This window comes from Panthera tigris, chromosome D4, assembly GCF_018350195.1.
Source record: "Panthera tigris isolate Pti1 chromosome D4, P.tigris_Pti1_mat1.1, whole genome shotgun sequence".
NCBI classification, from domain to species: Eukaryota; Metazoa; Chordata; class Mammalia; order Carnivora; family Felidae; genus Panthera; species Panthera tigris.
In genome coordinates, this window is record NC_056672.1 from 55,523,712 (window position 1) to 55,541,403 (window position 17,692).

Below are 17,692 nucleotides of genomic sequence, written 5' to 3' on the forward strand. Positions count from 1 at the left end.
AGAGATCATGACCTGAGCTGAAGTCAGATGCTTAAGGGATTGAGCCAGCCAGGCACCCCCTACTTGCTTTTTTTAAAAAAAAAAATCTTGGGGCACCTGGGTGGCTCAGTTGGTTGAGCATCTGACTTTGGTTTGGGTCATGATCTTGTGGTTTGTGGGTTGAGCCCCGCTTTGGGCTCTGTGCTGGCAGCTCGGAGCCTAGAGCCTGCTTCGGATTCTGTGTCTCCCCCTATCTCTGTCCCTCCCCCTGCTCCTGCTCTCTCTCTTGTCTCTTAATAATAAATTAATTAATTAATTAATTAATCTCTACACTCAGGGATGCCTGGGTGGCTCAGTCAGTTAAGCATACCACTTCAGCTCAGGTCATGATCTTGTGGTTTGTGGGTTCAAGCCCCATGTCAGGCTCAGTGCTGATAGCTCAGAGCCTGGAGCCTGTTTCAGATTCTCTCTCTCTCTCTCTCTCTCTCTCTCTCTCTCTCTCTCTCTCTTTCTCTTTCTGCTTCTTCCCTACTCGCACTCTGACTCTCTTTCTCAAAAACAAAGATTAAAAATAAAATTTTTTTAAAATAATCTCTATACCCAATCTGGGGCTCAAACTCACAACACCCAGATGTATGTTCTTCCAATTGAGCCAGCCAGGTACTCTAAAAGGAGTTTAAAAGGTTACACATGAGTGGGAATGCCACCCCTCTGGAAGTTACTGAGATCCAAGACTATTTTGGGGGATGATCCTCCCGTCTCTCTCATGGGGTTTCTGCATCTCCCTGTGCCTTTGCATCTGCATCACTTTCTTAAAATTAAATTTCTTAACGTTTATTTATTTTTGACAGAGAAAGAGAGAGAGAGAGAGAAAGAGCATGAGCAGGGGAGGGGCATAGAGAGAGGGAGACACAGAATCCAAAGCAGGCTCCAGGCTCTGAGTTGTCAGCACAGAGCCTGATGCAGGGCTCGATCTCACAATCCATGAGATCATGACCTGAGCTGAAGTCAGACTCTTAACCAACCAAGCCACCCAGGCGCTTCTGCATCACTTTAAGCCTTAACAATCAACAAAACAAGCCCTGATTTGTGTAGCATTTGCTAATTTCTGTGACACAAATACTCCCACCATACCTGTTTCAAGCTACAGGATACATCAAGTTACATTAAGTTACAATATAAACCTGAAGGTAGTAAAGCAAGTAATGGAGAACACAGACTCCAGTGCAGGCAAGTTTCTTTGCCCAATGAGCCTCAGTTTCCTCATCTGTAAAGTGAAGTGATAATAATTAATGCCTACTCCACAGAGCTATGACTCCAGTTAAAAAGAAATCTCAGCCTCCCTTTCTGGTACTTAAGCACTTTTTTTTGAAATCACACGTACAAGGCACCTGAGTGGTGATAGAGACAGCCAGGTGAATTCTGTTCAAAATAAATTCAGTCCAAAGTGTAGAGTTAAAACTAATGGTCAGCCTTGGTCTGGCCTGGGAAAACGCCAGCACCCAAAGTTTCCAGCATCTGGGACTCTTTCCCTCTAAGTGGCAGTTCCAGGGGCAGGTCAGTTCTGGCTGCCTCATTTGTGTGCCTGCTAGGTGCCTTTGTTCAGGAACTTCCTGATTCCCCCCACTGAGGAAAATGTCCCTTTTTTTCCCCCTTTTCTTTGTCTTAATGGAGAGAAACAGAAATTAAAAGAAGGAAACAAATACAGAGAGTCTAGATACATTGAAAGAGATTAAAAGAAATAGATTGAGAAAAAACAAAGGAGAACGATATTCTTGCTACTTTATATTAAGTAGGCTCCACACCCAATGTGGGGCTTGAACTCATGACCCTGAGATCAAGAGCCAGCCAGGTGCCCCGTTTTTCCTACATTTTCTAATAAGAGAAGACAAATACGGAGCTAAAGATAAAATAAAAGCTGATTCCTACCACAACTCTAGAGAATTTCTTGGAAAGGACTAAGTTTTAAAAATTACAGGCGGCATAGATGGACCCATTTCTTGACTTTTTTCCTACCAACTTTTAACTCTGCGGTAACCCCTAACCCCTGCACCCAAATGCCCAATGCAATAATTCTACATATTTTTCCATTCTGACTCATGTTTTCCTGGTTGAATTCTGTAGCTACACTTATCACCTTAGAACCAAAGATTCTGGGAGCTGAAAGTGACCTCAGAGTACCTTTCCTTTCCCTGTAGTATTTTACATATGAGGAAACTGAAGCTCAGAAAGTTTGAGTTACTTAAGTTTCCACAGACAAGTGACAGGTTAGGTGGTGATTCATCTATCTTTGTGATATCTGTCCTATCTTTCAGGGTCCCAGCAAGAAACAGGTAACTGAGGAGAGGGGTTTTTGTTTTGTTTTCTGAAGAGAGTTTAAAGGAAAGGCAACAAGAGATGGTGCTGTACCCCAGGGCTAGTGACAGTGGGGAAACATAATCACTACTGGATTTGAGGGGACAACAGGCAGGGAGCAGAGAGTATATGGAAAGGGATACCGGATGGGTTTACAGGGACTCGCTTTTCAGAAGGTGGAGTATGTGCTGGGGCATAAACACTCTCACAGCCTTCTCCTTCATCCTCCTAATCTCCATTGGCTAAACATAATCAGAAGCCAGGGACAAGGAAAACACACCTATCAACATTTTATTTACTAGAATTTCAAACAATGCTTGTTTATGCCCTCCTAATTTGGCCTTGAGGTATACAACACAGCAAATCACCAGGAACATAAGAGACAAGAAACCTGCAAGTTAGGGCACTGACCTGTCATACTGATGGAAGCGGAAGACTGGATAGGTGGATGTAAGCTTCCAGGGGCTGACTCCACACAGACCTGGTGGAGGTTCATTCGGATAACAGGTCAGGTCCTGACCTTGAACGTGAGTCTAGTTTTACAGAGGGTGAGTCCTGACCATTAGATGACTGCCCCTGGAGAGCTGTGCAGTGGTGATGGGCAGGGAAGACTTCTCTAAGAGCACAACATCCTGGAGAACCAGGAGTGACGCTAACTATAGGAAAGGCTGGAGTCTCGTGTGACCTGTGAAGAGATAGGTTGGTGGAACCTCAGGGAAGCCTGCGGGACCCTCTCCTCCCTCAGAGTAAAGTTACTTCTTCAGGGATTTCCTGACTTCATTGTTCCCTTTGGTTGTATCTTGTCTCCTCCTCCCCCACCCCTCCAACTCCCTACCCTGAAGCCAAAGGAGTCTGGGGTGGAGTCAAGACTCTCAGAAGCAAGTTAAACCAGTTCCTGCAGGCCTGAACATGACCTGCTGAGGAATAACCCCTGCAGAAAACCACTGTCCCCAAATGGAGCCACAGCTAGCTATAGAAGGTGCAGAGACCTGGGACAGGGCAAGAACTCAGGGAAAACACAAATCAGCACCTGACTCTAAACACAGGTGGACCCAACCTGGATCTGTAGCTGCTGAAGCCTTGCTAATGGGGCAAAGCTGATGTTCGTCATCCTGTAACCCTGATCAGCAGGGGAAAAAGTTGGAGTAGGGGAAGTATGAGTACCAATGCCTCTTTCCCTGAGGCCTTTCTCCAATTCTACCAGCTCAGTCTCTAGCAGAGTTCTTAGTGTTATCTGAGAAGCTGCCTCTCAGTGTCTCAGGGAGCCCAGATTTCAGCTCTCTCCAGGGTTGCTTAGGTCCCCAGTGTCTTGGGGGAAGGGTCACACATGGATTCTTACTCCCGTGTGGTCAGCCTAGCCAAGCCCCTCATCTGTCTGTGGCTAAAAGGGGAGGTTGCAACCAGGAGGGATAAAAAGGCTCATGGTTCCTGCTTAGGTAAAAGACTGGCTAGATGCTTGAAGACTTGCAGCTTTTTGTCAAAGTAAACACCAGCTAGTCCTCATGCTCCTGGCTGCCCTATAGTCAAGATTATTTGGACTGAGCTTAAGTAAGGGAGATCTACCATGTCCCTGGAACTGTGAAATCTCAATAGATGGCTCAGGCTGTTCGGAGCCCTGAGAATGCTTTATAGTTGTGCTCTATTTCAAAGAACCTTCACATCTCTTATCGCTGAAGTTCACAATCAGCCCAGAGATTCAAATAGCTTACAGCCAAAGAGCCGGTTAATCATTAGAGAAAGGATTTAACTTCAAGCTCAGATCCAGCGCTCTTTCTCCAAGCTGCCTCCTGCCTAACTTTAAGCCACATAGGCATGCACACATACACACATACTTTTGAGAAGTTATGTGCGCATCTTTTTGTAAATCGTATCCGTGCATAAATGTAAAGGGGAACTTGGTTCAAGGATCGCTACTCTGAAAAGTTCATTATAGCAAAACAAACAAACAAACAAACCCAAAACAAAACAAAAACCCAAAGCAAACAAAAAAAATCTTCCTTCAAGACTGATATTACAGCTCTGCCTGCCTCCAAAAATGTGTATTGTGTGTATCTTTGCTCACACTCCATGTTGAGTTCATGCAGGAATGATACCTCCAAGAGTTTGGGAACTAAGGTCTGGCTCCCCCTACTGGATGTATGATGGATTCATTGGCCCAAGGGAATTTACCCAGTCTCCCCAGAAGTTTCTGGTCTCTCAGGACAATCCTGTATTTGTCTGTGCTTGGAAAGACCCCAAAAAGCCAGGCTCCCTGTGGAGAGATGTGATCATGGAAGACTTTTGAGAAGATTATTTTAACTGGAGTTTGTTGTGAGTAGTTTCTTGTTTGATTGAGAACAGTTTTGAAAAGGAAAGTTGAGAGGATGAATGAGCTAACTGCCCTAAACAGAACGTTCATGCCAAAGGAAAGGGAAATGAGGAATGTTTTAGTTTTTTGGTTTTTTTTTTTAATTTTTTTTTAACGTTTATTTATTTTTGAGACAGAGAGAGACAGAACATGAATGGGGGGAGGGTCAGAGAGAGAGGGAGACACAGAATCGGAAGCAGGCTCCAGCCTCTGAGCTGTCAGCACAGAGCCTGACGCGGGGCTCGAACTCATGAACCACAAGATCATGACCTGAGCTGAGGTCGGACACTTAACCGACTGAGCCACCCAGGCACCCCAAGTTTTGTTGTTGTTTTTTTTAATATTCATTTGTTTATTTTGAGAGAGAGAAATTCATTCCACTCTCCATATATACCATTACAGTTTTGACCAGCAAATGTTGCTGAATTATAAACTGAGTTAATCATAGTCTCCTTCTTGAATTTATTGGCCCTGTTTTGAAGGTTTCAATAATGTTAAGTAATAAATTAATTTTTAAGTGTTTATTTATTTTGAGAGAGAGAGAGAGAAAAAGAGCAAGGAGGGGAGGGGCAGAGAGAGCGGGAGACAGAATCCCAAGCAGGCTCAACACTGCCAGAGGAGAGCCTGACACAGGGCTCAAACCCACGAACTGTGAGATCATGACCTGAACTGAAATCAAGAGTGGGACACTTAACTGAATGAGCCACCCAGGCACCCCATAGTTTTTTGTTTCTTTCTTTGCACCAAACCTGGAGCTTGAACTCAACACCAGATCAAGTCGCATGCTCTACCAACTGAGCCAGCCAGGTGCCCCTGTTTTAGTCTTTTTGAGCAAAGGACATCAATATTCTTTGTCCACTCTCCTTTATTATAAATGCTTATTCACAATCAACACATATTGTAACAAAACTGGGAGGGGGCATTTTAAGGACACGATAAGAAAATACAAGTTATCACTGAAACTCTGCTGCCAAAAGACCCACTACTGACATTCTACTGATAACATTCTACTGATTTTTCCGATACCTAAGTATAGATATGTATGAATTTTATAACAGATCCTGCTTTATACGCTGGTTTGTAACTACTTTGTTATGTAATAATATATCTGAGCAATCATTCTAGGTCGGAACACATGGGGTGCCTGGGTGGCTCAGTGGGTTAAGTATCTGACTCTTGATCCCAGCTCAGGTCATGAAATCACAGTGCGTGAGTTTGAGCCCTGCCATCAGGCTCTGTGCACAGATCCTGCTTTGGATTCTGTCTCTCCTCTCTATCCTTCCCCTGCTTGTGCTCTCAAAAATTAAATAAACAAATTAAAAAAAAAAAAAAAGGAACATATAGATTTACTTGCATATATCATTAAAATTTTTTTATGATGGAAAATTTCTAACATTACAAAATTAAAGACACTAGTATAAGGAGCCCCCATATACTCATCTACCAGCTTCAACAATTATAAACATATTGCTGTAAAAAAATGTAACCTTCTGAATTATTATTTTTTTAAATGCCATTCACTCCCATAAGCTTTACACTGTAGTTTCTCACACACAGCAAATGGGAACAGATGTGAGAATGTACAAGATAAACAGTCAGACCTACTGATAGTAGGGAAGAGTGATAGATAATAGCCAGCCACCCAATAACCTGACATGCTTACATGTTTATTTATTTTTGAGATAGAGGGTGCACTAGAGCACAAACAGGGGAAGGACAGAGAAATAGGGGGACAGAGGATCTGAAGCAGGCTCTGCACTGACAGCAGAGAGCCCAACACGGGGCTCGAACCCATGAACTGTGAGATCATGAACTGAGCTGAAGTCTGACACTTAACTGACTGAGCCACCCAGGCACCCTTAACCTTCTGAATTATTTAAAACAAATTCTTCTTTTTTTGAATAGATTTATTTTATTTTTTTACAGAGGGAGAGAGCACAAATGGGGGAGAGGCAGAGAGAGAGAATCCCAAGTAGATTCCAAACTGTCAGTGTGGAGCCTGATGCCCACAAACTGTGAGATCATGACTGGATGCAAAACCAAGAGTCAGAAGCTTAACCAACTGAGCCACCCAGGCACGAGAGAGAGAGAGAGAGAGAGAGAGAGAGAGAGAGAAGGAGAAGGAGAGAGAGAATCTTAAGAAGGTTCCACTCTCAGCAGAGACCAATGCAGGGCTCGATCTCATGACTGTGAGATCATGACCTGATCATGAGTGGGATACTTAACCAACTGAATCACCCCAGGCACCCCTGAAACAAATTCTTGACCGCATGTTATTTCATCCATAAATAAGATATCTCTAAGTGCTAAGGATTTTTAAAAAACATAACCATGGGGCAACCTGGCTGGCTTAGTAGGAGGAGCATGCAACTCTTGATCCTGATGTCATGAGTTTAAGCACCACGTTAGGTGTAGAGATTACTTAAAAAAAAAAAAAATTTACAAAATAAATTAAAACATAACCACAATATCATTATTATACCTAGAAAAATTAACAATCATTATTTAAAAAAATTTTTTAAAGTAATCTCTATACCCAACATGGGGCTCGAACTCACAAACCTGAGATCAAGAGTCACATGCTCTACCTATGAGCCAGCCAGATTGCCAACAACCATTATTATTACCTAATATCTAGTCAGTGTTAATTTTCTTTTTACCATAGCATTGTTTTGTATTGTTTTGGATCAGGATGTAAACACCATGTATGCATTACATTTGCTTGATATATATGACTCAAGTCTCCCTTAATCTGTTACAGTTGTCCTTCTTGCTACTTGTTTCTTGGGAAAAAAACAGGTCATTTCCTCTACATCCTGAATTTGATTGTTTGCATCCCCATTATACCATTAATATATTCCTCCAGTCACTGTATTTTCTGAGAGCTGATAGATAGATCTGTGCTTGTTCAGATCAAGTTTGATTTTCCGGCAAGAACACTTCTTAGGTAATGCTGTTAACTTCCTATTGCAGGAGCACCTGGCTGGCTCAGTTGGTGGAGCATGTGCCTTTTTTTTTTTTTTTTTTTTTTTTTTTTTAATGTTTGTCTATTTTTTGAGAGAGAGAGTGTGTGTGCCCATGCACAAGTGGGGGAGGGGCAGGAGAGAGGGAGACAGAGGATCCTAAGTCAGTTCTGTGCTGACAGCAGATGGCCTGACACAGGGCTCGAACTCCAGAAATGCGAGATCATGACCTGAGCTGAAATGAGACACTCAATTGACTGAGCCACCCAGGCACCCTGAGCATGTGACTCTTGATCTCAGGGTTGTAGGTTCAAGCCTGATATTGGGTGTAGAGACTACTTAAAAAATAAAATCTTAAAAACAAAAACAAAACAGGGGCACCTCCGTGGCTCAATCAGTTAAGCATCCATCTTTGGCTCAGGCCATGATCTTGTGGTTCATGAGTTCAATCCCTGCATCAGGTTCTGTGCTGACAGCTCAGAGCCTGGAGCCTGCTTCAGATTCTGTGTCTCCCTCTCTCTCTGACCCTTCCTCACTCATACTCTGTCTCTCTCTCAAAAATAAATTAAAAAGAAAAAACACTAAAAAACCCACAAAAAGCGAAACTTCCTATTGCAACCCATCAGGAGGCACATAATATCTGGTGGTCTTTTTGTGATGAGATTGACCTGCAAATATTTTAAGTTCATTTATTTATTTTGAGAGAGAGAAAGCACAAGTAGGGGAGGGGCAGAGAAAGAGGGAGAGAGAGAGAATCCCAAGCAGAGTCCACACTGTTAGTGCAGAGCCTGACATGGGGTTTGAACCCATGAACCACAAAATCATGACCTGAGCCGAAGTCAGATGCTACCAGCTGAGCCACCCAGGTACCCCGACTTGGAAATATTTTAAATTTTCATTTAGCATTTCCTTACTAATACTTAGGATACTTCCAAGTTTTTTTGTTTTTGTTTTTAAATAATCAATGCTATGACAAACCATCCTTATACATCTATCTTTGCATGTTTGCCTAGAACATTTCCTAAAATTCTCAAAAGTGAAACTTCTGGGTCAATGGATATAATCAATTTTTCAACACAATAAATTCATTTGGATAGGTTAAGGTTTCCTAATAAAGTCCACAGCCACCAGATAGATTAACTAGTAGCTTAAAAACAATATAGTCAATGGTAACTTTACCTAATGACTCATGCATCCTTGATCTTTCCTCACACCCTGGCTAATAACTCTAGGTCTGCACAGGCAGGCACAAGGCAGATTCTATAGTAGAGCAAGTTTATCACAGGCTTTAGCTAGATCTCCTATTATCTCCTGCTGTCAAGGAAGACTGCAGATAGCTGTACGTGTTATTGGCCAATACATTCAGGATAGGAAGGCATCCTAAGACAATCTGCACTGTGAAAAGATGACCTTGAGTAAAAGTTAAAATGTTCAGGGGCATCTGGGTGGCTCAGTCGGTTAAGCATCTGACTTTAGCTGAGGTCATGATCCCAGTTTGTGGGTTTGAGCCCCACGTTGGGCTCTGTGCTGACAGCTCAGAGCCTGGAGCCTGCTTCAGATTCTGTGTCTCCCACTCTCTCTGCTCCTCCCCTGCTTACACTCTATTTCTCTCTCTCTCTCTCTCTCTCTCAAAAATAAAAATAAACATTAAAAAAAATTTTTTTAAATATTCAGTTTGAGATAGGTAGGAAAAAGCAACCAGAGGTGAACAGTTTGGTCCTGGAATGGACAGAGTCAGGCAGAATCAATTCAAGTGTGGTTCTGGGCTTTAATTTTTGCTTTTGCACATCTCAGCACTATTATGTGAATACCATTCATCTTTGTATTATCACAAAAAATTTTTTTTCTTACGTATCATGTGATTTTATAAAAATTGGTATCTGAAAATTCCTCAGAATATTCCTGTATTAGTTTGCTAGGGCTGCCAAAACAAATTCCCACAAATTTGGTGGTGTTAAAACAACAGAAATCCATTCCCTTACAGTTTTGGAGGCCAGAAGTCCAAAATCAGGGTGTCAGCATGGCCATGCTCCTTCCCAAGGCTCTAGGAGAGAATCTTTCCTTGCCTCTTCCAGCTTCTGGTGGCTCCTGGAATTCCTTTGCTTAAAGATACATCACTCCAATCTGTCTCTCTTCATGTTGTCTTGTGTGTCCCTGTATGTCCTTTTCTCCCTTACATAGGAAACTCCTCACTGCAGGGCCTACCCTAACCTGGTATGATCTCATCTTGATCCTTACCTTATTTTTATCTGAAAAGACCCTATTTCCAAATAAGGTCACATTCTGAAGCTCCGGATAGATTTCAATTTTGGGGAGACACTATCCAACCCACATTTCTCAATGTTTTATCAGAAGCCATTAGGAAAATAAGACACGTAATGAAATTTTACAAGCCCTGCTATAATATTTACCTGTTTTGAAGATAAACTGCTTGAGGGGAGGGATTGCTTCCTATTTTTTAGACTTCCTGCACTAGAGTAGTTGTGGATGTTAAGGACCCAGGAAATCATCTAATGTCTAATCTGAACTCCTCATTGTAGAAGGTGAAGAAACTAAAGAGGGGAAAAGACTTGTTCAAAGTCACAGTCACAAGCAGCTGCAGTAGAACTAGAACAGAACCCATACCCTCCCCTTTTGGTCCACTTACCCTGAGTGGTTGGTCAGAACTTGGGAGTAGCATGTATCCCCCTTCAAGGAATAGCAACAGTATCTCTAATCAGTGATAGAAAACTCCTCTCTCCCAGGGGGGAAGAAAGATTGTTTGGTAGAAATTGAAGCATGGTGGTTGGGACAATAATTTTGTGTTTTTAGCAAAAGAGCCTAGAGGAGCAGAGAGGGTGGTGGTGGTAAAAATGAAGGATGTTTCTCACATAAGCAATACATTACAGGGCCCAAACCGCCACACCTCAGGCCATGGTACCCAGCACAGTGTTCTCTGCAATGGGCAATGGCCTTGACCCCGGAGTCGTCTTATTTCCAGTCCTCTGTTCAAGCTGCCACCAGTTAAGCAAAAAGTAGCTACAAGTGAGGGAAGCTGTTCATTTGTTTTCTTCTTGTCCATAGCAGTAGGCATGTTAATTATAGCTCTGAATGGTGCTTAACAAGAAATGCAGTAAACATGTGACACTGAGCTCAGTTAATGAGTATTATTATCCTTTTAAAATTCTGACTTCAGCAATTACACACTAATCAAGAGAAGTGTTTAGATGTGAGGCTCAACCCAATAGGAATTTGAGAGGACAGCTCAGAGCCCTGTCTTGGAGCGCTGAAACAGAAGAGCCTTACAACCCCATCTTGAGCAGTTCAGTTCACACCTCTCTCTGGTGGTAGTATAGAAACAAATTTCTCACATTTGTTTCTCTGGATTATTTTTTGGAGGAGCTGAAGGGCAGAAAAAACAAGTTAAGAAACTCAAACTTTATTTTGTCTTTATTGGTGGTTCCAGACTTAGCCCATATTTCTACCCTTCCAAAGCATCCAGTCATCTCAGCACACTAGCATGAATGAGATGTGGCTAAAACCAAGTAACGTTGAATGACAGCCACCCCCAACCTCACCCATTGTTGGCTCCCAGACATCAGCCAATTGGAAAGGAAAGAAAAAAACACTTGGGTCATTGGCTGACTTTTACAATTGACCCCAATGCTAAGGGTCTTGACATCCTGACTTGCTATTTCTGGGTACCCGCTCTAGGAACTGTCTGGATGGCAGTTGGATCAGAGAGGCTAGACTGGGAGTCTTCAGCTTAATTAGAAACACAGAAGGCCAGGGATGCTTGGCTGCCTCAGTTCGAAGACCTGATATTAATCTTGGGGTCGTGAGTTTGAGCCCCATGTGGGGTGATTACTTTTTTTAAAAAAGCAGAACAAAAAGAGCACCTGGGTGGTTCAGTCAGTTGGGCCTGACCTTTGGTTTCAGATCAGGTCATGACCTCATGGTTCCTGGGCTCAAGCCCCATGTTGGACCTGTGCTGGTGGCATGGAGCCAGCTTGGGATTCTCTCTGTCCCTCTCTGTCTGCCCCTCTCCTGCTCTCACAGGTGCTCTCAAAATAAATGGGTGAACTTTAAAAAATAAAAATAAAACACACTAAAGGCCTGATTAATACTAGTCAACTCTTGGAGTTGCGGGGTAGGGAACTCAACATAAATTAGGTTCCAAAGCCTTCTGTAAAAGGACCCAAGGATGATGGGAGCAGCAAGTAGACCAGGGGAACGAGGCATGTGGCCTGAGGGAGAACAAGGAAGTTCTTTCATGGCAAGGGAATCGGGACTGGCAGGAAAGGGAGGGACCCTATAAAGTCCACAAAGCTTTTCTGTGAGATACATACTTTGCTGGAAAGTCTAGCTGGAAAACAGGAGCAGGGCCAAGATTCCATGGAGGCCCGAAGCCTAGGCCAGGTCCCCCCTCAGATCCCATCACCTTTCTCTGAGCATGTTCCATGGATACAAGTTCCACAGTAACCAAAACCTGAGGTTGGGAAAAAGCATGTCTTTGTTTACATTTGCATTTCCCAGAAATAATTTGACCAAGGAACATTTTGCAAACACCCATCACTGTCTCATGGATTGGAAATTCTAAAAACTTCATTTTGGAAAAGGTTTTTCTCTTTTAGGAAGCCCTCTTAATTGCCTCAACTAATTCACCTCTCCCTTCCTGTTTTGTGGCCTTTGATCACATAGGTAGATGCCTGTATGAATTTTATTCTGTAGTCAGTCTCCAAGGTAGGTGCAAAGGGCAGCTGTATCTAGCTTGTCTAGAGAGGAACAAGTGCCTTGAGACAGAGGAATATACTGCTTTGCCTGCCTCTGTGGCCCAGCCCCGACGAATCTTCCAGGATTGGTGATGAGGAGGGTGGTACAATTCAGCAGTCTGCCTTTCCCTCAGGTACACCCCCAAACCAGATCTGGGAAGAGCATCACTCACCTTGGTCACTGTGTCCTCTTGCCTGGGCATATTCATCCTCAACTGGACCCGGACCCCAGAATAAATGATCTTTGGCCAGGGCTGGGGACCAGGAGCAAGTAGGTCTAAGTGTTCGTGTGATTGTACTTGACTTGCCCTTAACTTTGAGGGAACTCTTGTGTTCCCCTTCTGCTCCAAGCAATCCTAGCCCCCCAAGGTAAACTTTCAACCAGTCATTTGGGGCCTTTACCCCACTGCCTCTTGGCTATACATATTTACTCAAACCACTCTGCAACTGGAATAGTATTTATTTTTTTACTTGGCAAAAAGTCAAGTGCTACATTTTTAAAAACAAAATCTCAAACAATCAAACGTATTACCCATCACAGAAGAGGGTCTGGCAACAGTACAAAACATCCTACTTAAGATCTTTTTTTTTTTTTTTTAATATACAAGTTGGTTTAAAATGATAGAAGTTCTGTGAGAACTAAGAAATCTACAGCCTGTAGTTTAAGAATAGAAAAAAAATTAAGACAATTAAAAGATCTATAGTATCCAGCATTTTACTTAATTCCCTGTTTATAGCACCTATTTCTCTAGGTTAGAAGATGAGAATTCTAGAACCTGTGGTATGTGCCTTGTATAACCAAGATAGGGTGGACTTGCTGTCTCCTCCCCCACCAGCCCCCATTACCAAGGAGAAGGCACTCTTTTTTTCCATCTCCCCACTTACACCCAGAGCAGAGGGGGATAACTGGGAGAGCAATTTAGAAATGAGAGTGCAGGAATAAATAAGACTTTTCCTTTCCCCCAGGATGGGCTGTTGACAGAAGCAGAGTATGTGCTTAGAATGGAGGAGGAATTTGTGGGTGGGAACAGCTGCTATCTGCAACATGATGCGTAAAAAGCAAGGAATAACTGGACATCACGGTCAGTCAGTTGCCTGCAAGTTTCACAACCTCAGACTAAACACAGTTCAAGGGAGGAACAAATTACTAATCACATCAATGCTTTTACATGCACAATGTTGCTGGCTCTAGGCCACCACCACCACCCTGGGGCTAAGCCAACAGAGTGGGAGAGGTGGCTTCAACCCCAGCCCCACTGTAATAAGAAAATGAACATTCCACACATGAAGCACTTGCTACACACAGATAAACCCCTGCTTACCCCCACCCTCCTGGACTGAACCCAATTTAGAAAAGCAAAGCAAAACCCACAAGATTAGAAGAAAGGCAAAGGAGAAGTTTCTCCACAAAGCCAAGGGGACTGAGTATGTGAATCTTAGCGAATGTAAGGCCCCCTGCTCCAGGCCCCTGAGATACCATATCAGGTCTTGTTTGAGGGAAGGAAAAGGAAGACCGGGATAGGGATTCTCTTTACCAAGTTCTACCAATGCTTCTGCAGCCTCGAGAACTGCATCTGGAGACCCTGATGTTTTAGGGGAGTGGCCACTGGCTCAGTAGATGGGAAGATGACATGGAAATGACACAGAGAAGTGTTCTCACCTGGGGAACACAAGGTTGGGAAGACAGGTAGGGGACGGATCACCCTGGAGTCCTGGCATGAAAGTCACCAGGAAGCCTGCCATCTAACTCAAAGGGTTTTCCTGGTGGTGACTGTTTTTCTGTTTTTACTTCCTATAATCAGTGCTGTTAGACTTTAAAAAAACAAGATAAAGACTAGTCCCAAAGCTGACTCTGTGAATAAAGTTGTTTCTTTTATAAATATTTTAATTACAAGTAATTCTTACTCCAGGTAATTTCAGTGACACACGGTATTTGCAGGCACACAAGTTCTCTCTCTCTCTCTCTCTCTCTCTCTCACACACACACACACACACACACACACACACACACACAAAGACAGCCCCCAAACTTTCACAGAAAGTCTGACAGCAACCACATAATTATAAAGGAACCCTACCTCTCAAGAGTGAAGGGTGAGAATGACTATGCCAGCCTCTGCCAGAAGCCAGAGAGGGGAGAGTGTGTGTCACTTAAAGAAAAAATACAAATAAGAATTAACAATGTTTGGTTGAGAAGCCAGAAAGAAAAAAGACAGAAGAAACTCTGATTACCAAAAGCGAAAAAAGGAAAAACCAACAAAAAACACTTCAGATTTCTGTACAGAGCTTCCTGTCAAGTGCCTAAACCATAGGCAAACTCTTGTGTTCCCACTAAAATGAGGGCCTCAAACAATTGGAAGAAAATCAAAAGAAACAAGGAAACTAAGGATGGAAGTTAGTGTAAATCTCTACATTTTGGGAAAGAGTTAGTTGTCATTAACTCCAGAGCCCAGCATAGTTTCCATGGAGCCCTGAAGGGAGGGGACCTCCTGCCACAAAGAGTTTCGTTCCGGACGAGTCGTAGCAGTGGGTGTAAACAGCATTGGGGAAGAAATCAATGTCCGAAAAGTAATTCCTCCACGTTTCATCATGATTCTATGGGAAGAAAAAGAGATTGTTAGCACCTCTAGGCCATAGGGCAGAAAAGGGGATAGGAAGGGACAGGAATTCCTTCTGGTCTCCTTAAGAGGAGAGGGTCTTGCATCTAACCTGATGTCAGGAGACTGGTGCTCATGGGAACTGGAGCCTCATTTTTCCAAATGAACATTAGGGAAAAGTGAACAGGCTGAAGAACTGCTATACAAACCTAAGGTCTTCTCAGGACAGTTGGAACCAAACTCTTCAATAATAATTCAGTAGTGGCTACGGTGAGGGGGGTTCCTTCTGCTCTACTATCACCTGGGGGTAATCCTAAATCAATTAGTGTGTCTTACTGGGCCTCAGTTTTCCCATTAACATGTAGACGCAGAAGCAAAATCAAGGGAAAGTGCCTTTCTCTGCTCTAAGGAGTACCTCTTACCAGTGAAAAAGTATGTGACTAGCTGGTGTTATCAGTGGGGGTGGGAGCAGATGGGTAGACTGAAGACAATTTTTCTGTCACTGTTCAGTAACCATGTCAGGCACGGTCTTACTCACCAGCCAGCCCTTGCCAGTGGTTAGTTTCAAATTCTCCCCTGCTAGTCTGGGCTTAGACCCATAACAAGCTGAGAGCCTCTCTTCCAGGAATCTCTGAGCTCGGATGTCATAGAACAGCAGGGAACCCTGCCCTGTGCCCACAGTGATGATATGCTCATAAAAGCTCACTGACCGGATCCCTGAGAGAGAAAAAAGGAAAGGGCAATGAGTAGGGAGAATACACACTTGACAGTCTGACTACCTGAATTTCTCTAGCACTGAGTTCACATGGCACCCACATACCAGACAGTACCTTTTCCATGGCAGGTATATCTCATGCAAAAGCCTTAGAATGCTGATGCCACACTGCCAATCCATGCACTAACAGGGACCTTCCCATAAACCTTAGGGAAGTGCCAGAGACCAAATGATGCCTAAGATCTTTTAGCCTAAGACCTTAACTGTGCCCTGAACCATCCTGCCTCCCCTAGACTTACTGTGGAGTCATCTTTCATAACTCTAAACTGTTATATGTAAACTCATAACTTCTTCACTGTGTTTCAAACCTATACTGAAACAGGGTAACCTGCATATTTATATATCATTATATTAATAAGGACTTTTTCCTATCTGACCTAAAAGCCCTATCTGACACTGCAAGAGGTCTTTATCTGGTACTGTGTCTGTGGATCAAAGAAGTGCATGGGGTACGAAGATGTCTCTTGGCACATAGGAAGTGCTTGATGATATTTGTGGAATCAGTATTTCCTTATTAGTTATGAAAGCTACTCCTGTAACAGTAACCAAAATATCTTATTAAAGCTTTATTTTTTTAAGACTCATTTTTTAAAAATTTTTTTCAACATTTTTTTTTTTTTTAACATTTATGAGACAGAGAGACAGAGCATGAACGGGGGAGGGTCAGAGAGAGAGGGAGACACAGAATCCGAAACAGGCTCCAGGCTCTGAGCTGTCAGCACAGAGCCCGATGCAGGACTCGAACCCATGGACCGCGAGATCATGACCTGAGCCAAAGTCGGACGCTTAACCGACTGGGCCACCCAGGCGCCCCTCGTTTTTTTTAATTTTTAAAAAATGTTTATTTATTTATTTTGAGAGAGAGAGAAAGAGCAGAGAAGGGGCAGAGAGAGAGAGAGATGGACAGAGAGAATCCCAAGCAGGCTCCACATTCAGAGTGAAGCCTGACATGAGTCTCATGACCTAAGCCAAAATCAAGAGTCGGTCACTTAACCAACTGAGCCACCCAGGTACCCCTAAAACTTAAACACAATTTTTTTTTAACTAATCTCTACACCCAACATGGGGCTTGAACCCACAACACCAAGATCAAGAGTCACATGCTCCACCCACCAAGCCAGGTGCCCCTCTTAAAGCTTTTCATTGCAGACATCATTCCAGCCAACCCTAATCACTCTTCCCCTTAAAACTCTCATTACACACATTATTCTCTCTGCCCTGAAACATGAGCATCTTAACTAAAATTGAAAACAAACCCCAAACAAAAGCCACTTTTGCAATATCTGAATGAAAATAAACACTACTTGAAAGAAAGAGGCTAAACTGTAATTCTTATTGTGCCTTTTAGGACTCCCAGGATAATGTAGCTACATTTTTGCATGAGAAGGGGAACAAAGTGAGATGAAGAAAATACACTCTGTTAACTTGAATAATCTGTATTCTAGTCCCTGGCTGTTCTTCCACCAATCCAGAAGATACTGAGCATGGAATTTAAATGCTCTGGGTCTCAGTCAGCTCATCTATAAAACAGAGTTATTAACACTAATCTTACCTTTTCCTACCTGCTTCTTACAGGGTTCTGGGTAAGATGAAATAACATGTCAGATAAAGATATACTGAAATCTTAAAGTACAGTACAAACATAATCTTTTTATTCCTTGATAAAGAAAGAGTGCTCTCAGAGAAAATATGCTATAAAAGATGGAAGGCTGAAGCTACAACTCACCCAGTGATCAGAACTAAACTATTTTCTTCAGGTTTACTGAGGTATAATTGACAAACAATACACTGTACATATTTAAAATCACAATCTGAAGTTTTAACATATGTATATACCCATGACACTACCACCACAATCAAAATAACTAATATATCCATCACCCTCAAATGTTTCCTCATGCCCTCTGTAAACTCCTCACTGTACA

The 17,692-nt window shown here is 42.8% G+C and overlaps 1 protein-coding gene across 3 annotated transcripts in view; it reads right to left on the reverse strand.

The window, feature by feature from the left end:
- Nucleotides 1-12,837: 12,837 nt before the first annotated feature.
- Nucleotides 12,838-17,692, reverse strand: part of DCAF12 (DDB1 and CUL4 associated factor 12) — a 39,538-nt gene continuing 34,683 nt past the window's right edge. For all 3 annotated transcript variants that reach the window (XM_042963533.1, XM_007076566.3, XM_042963532.1), the window contains exons 8-9: nt 15,531-15,709; nt 12,838-14,990 (exon numbers count right to left, since the gene is read on the reverse strand). In XM_042963533.1, the coding sequence (XP_042819467.1) occupies nt 14,832-14,990; nt 15,531-15,709 (338 nt within the window). In that variant the 3' untranslated portion in view covers nt 12,838-14,831. The remainder of the gene's footprint in view (nt 14,991-15,530; nt 15,710-17,692) is intronic.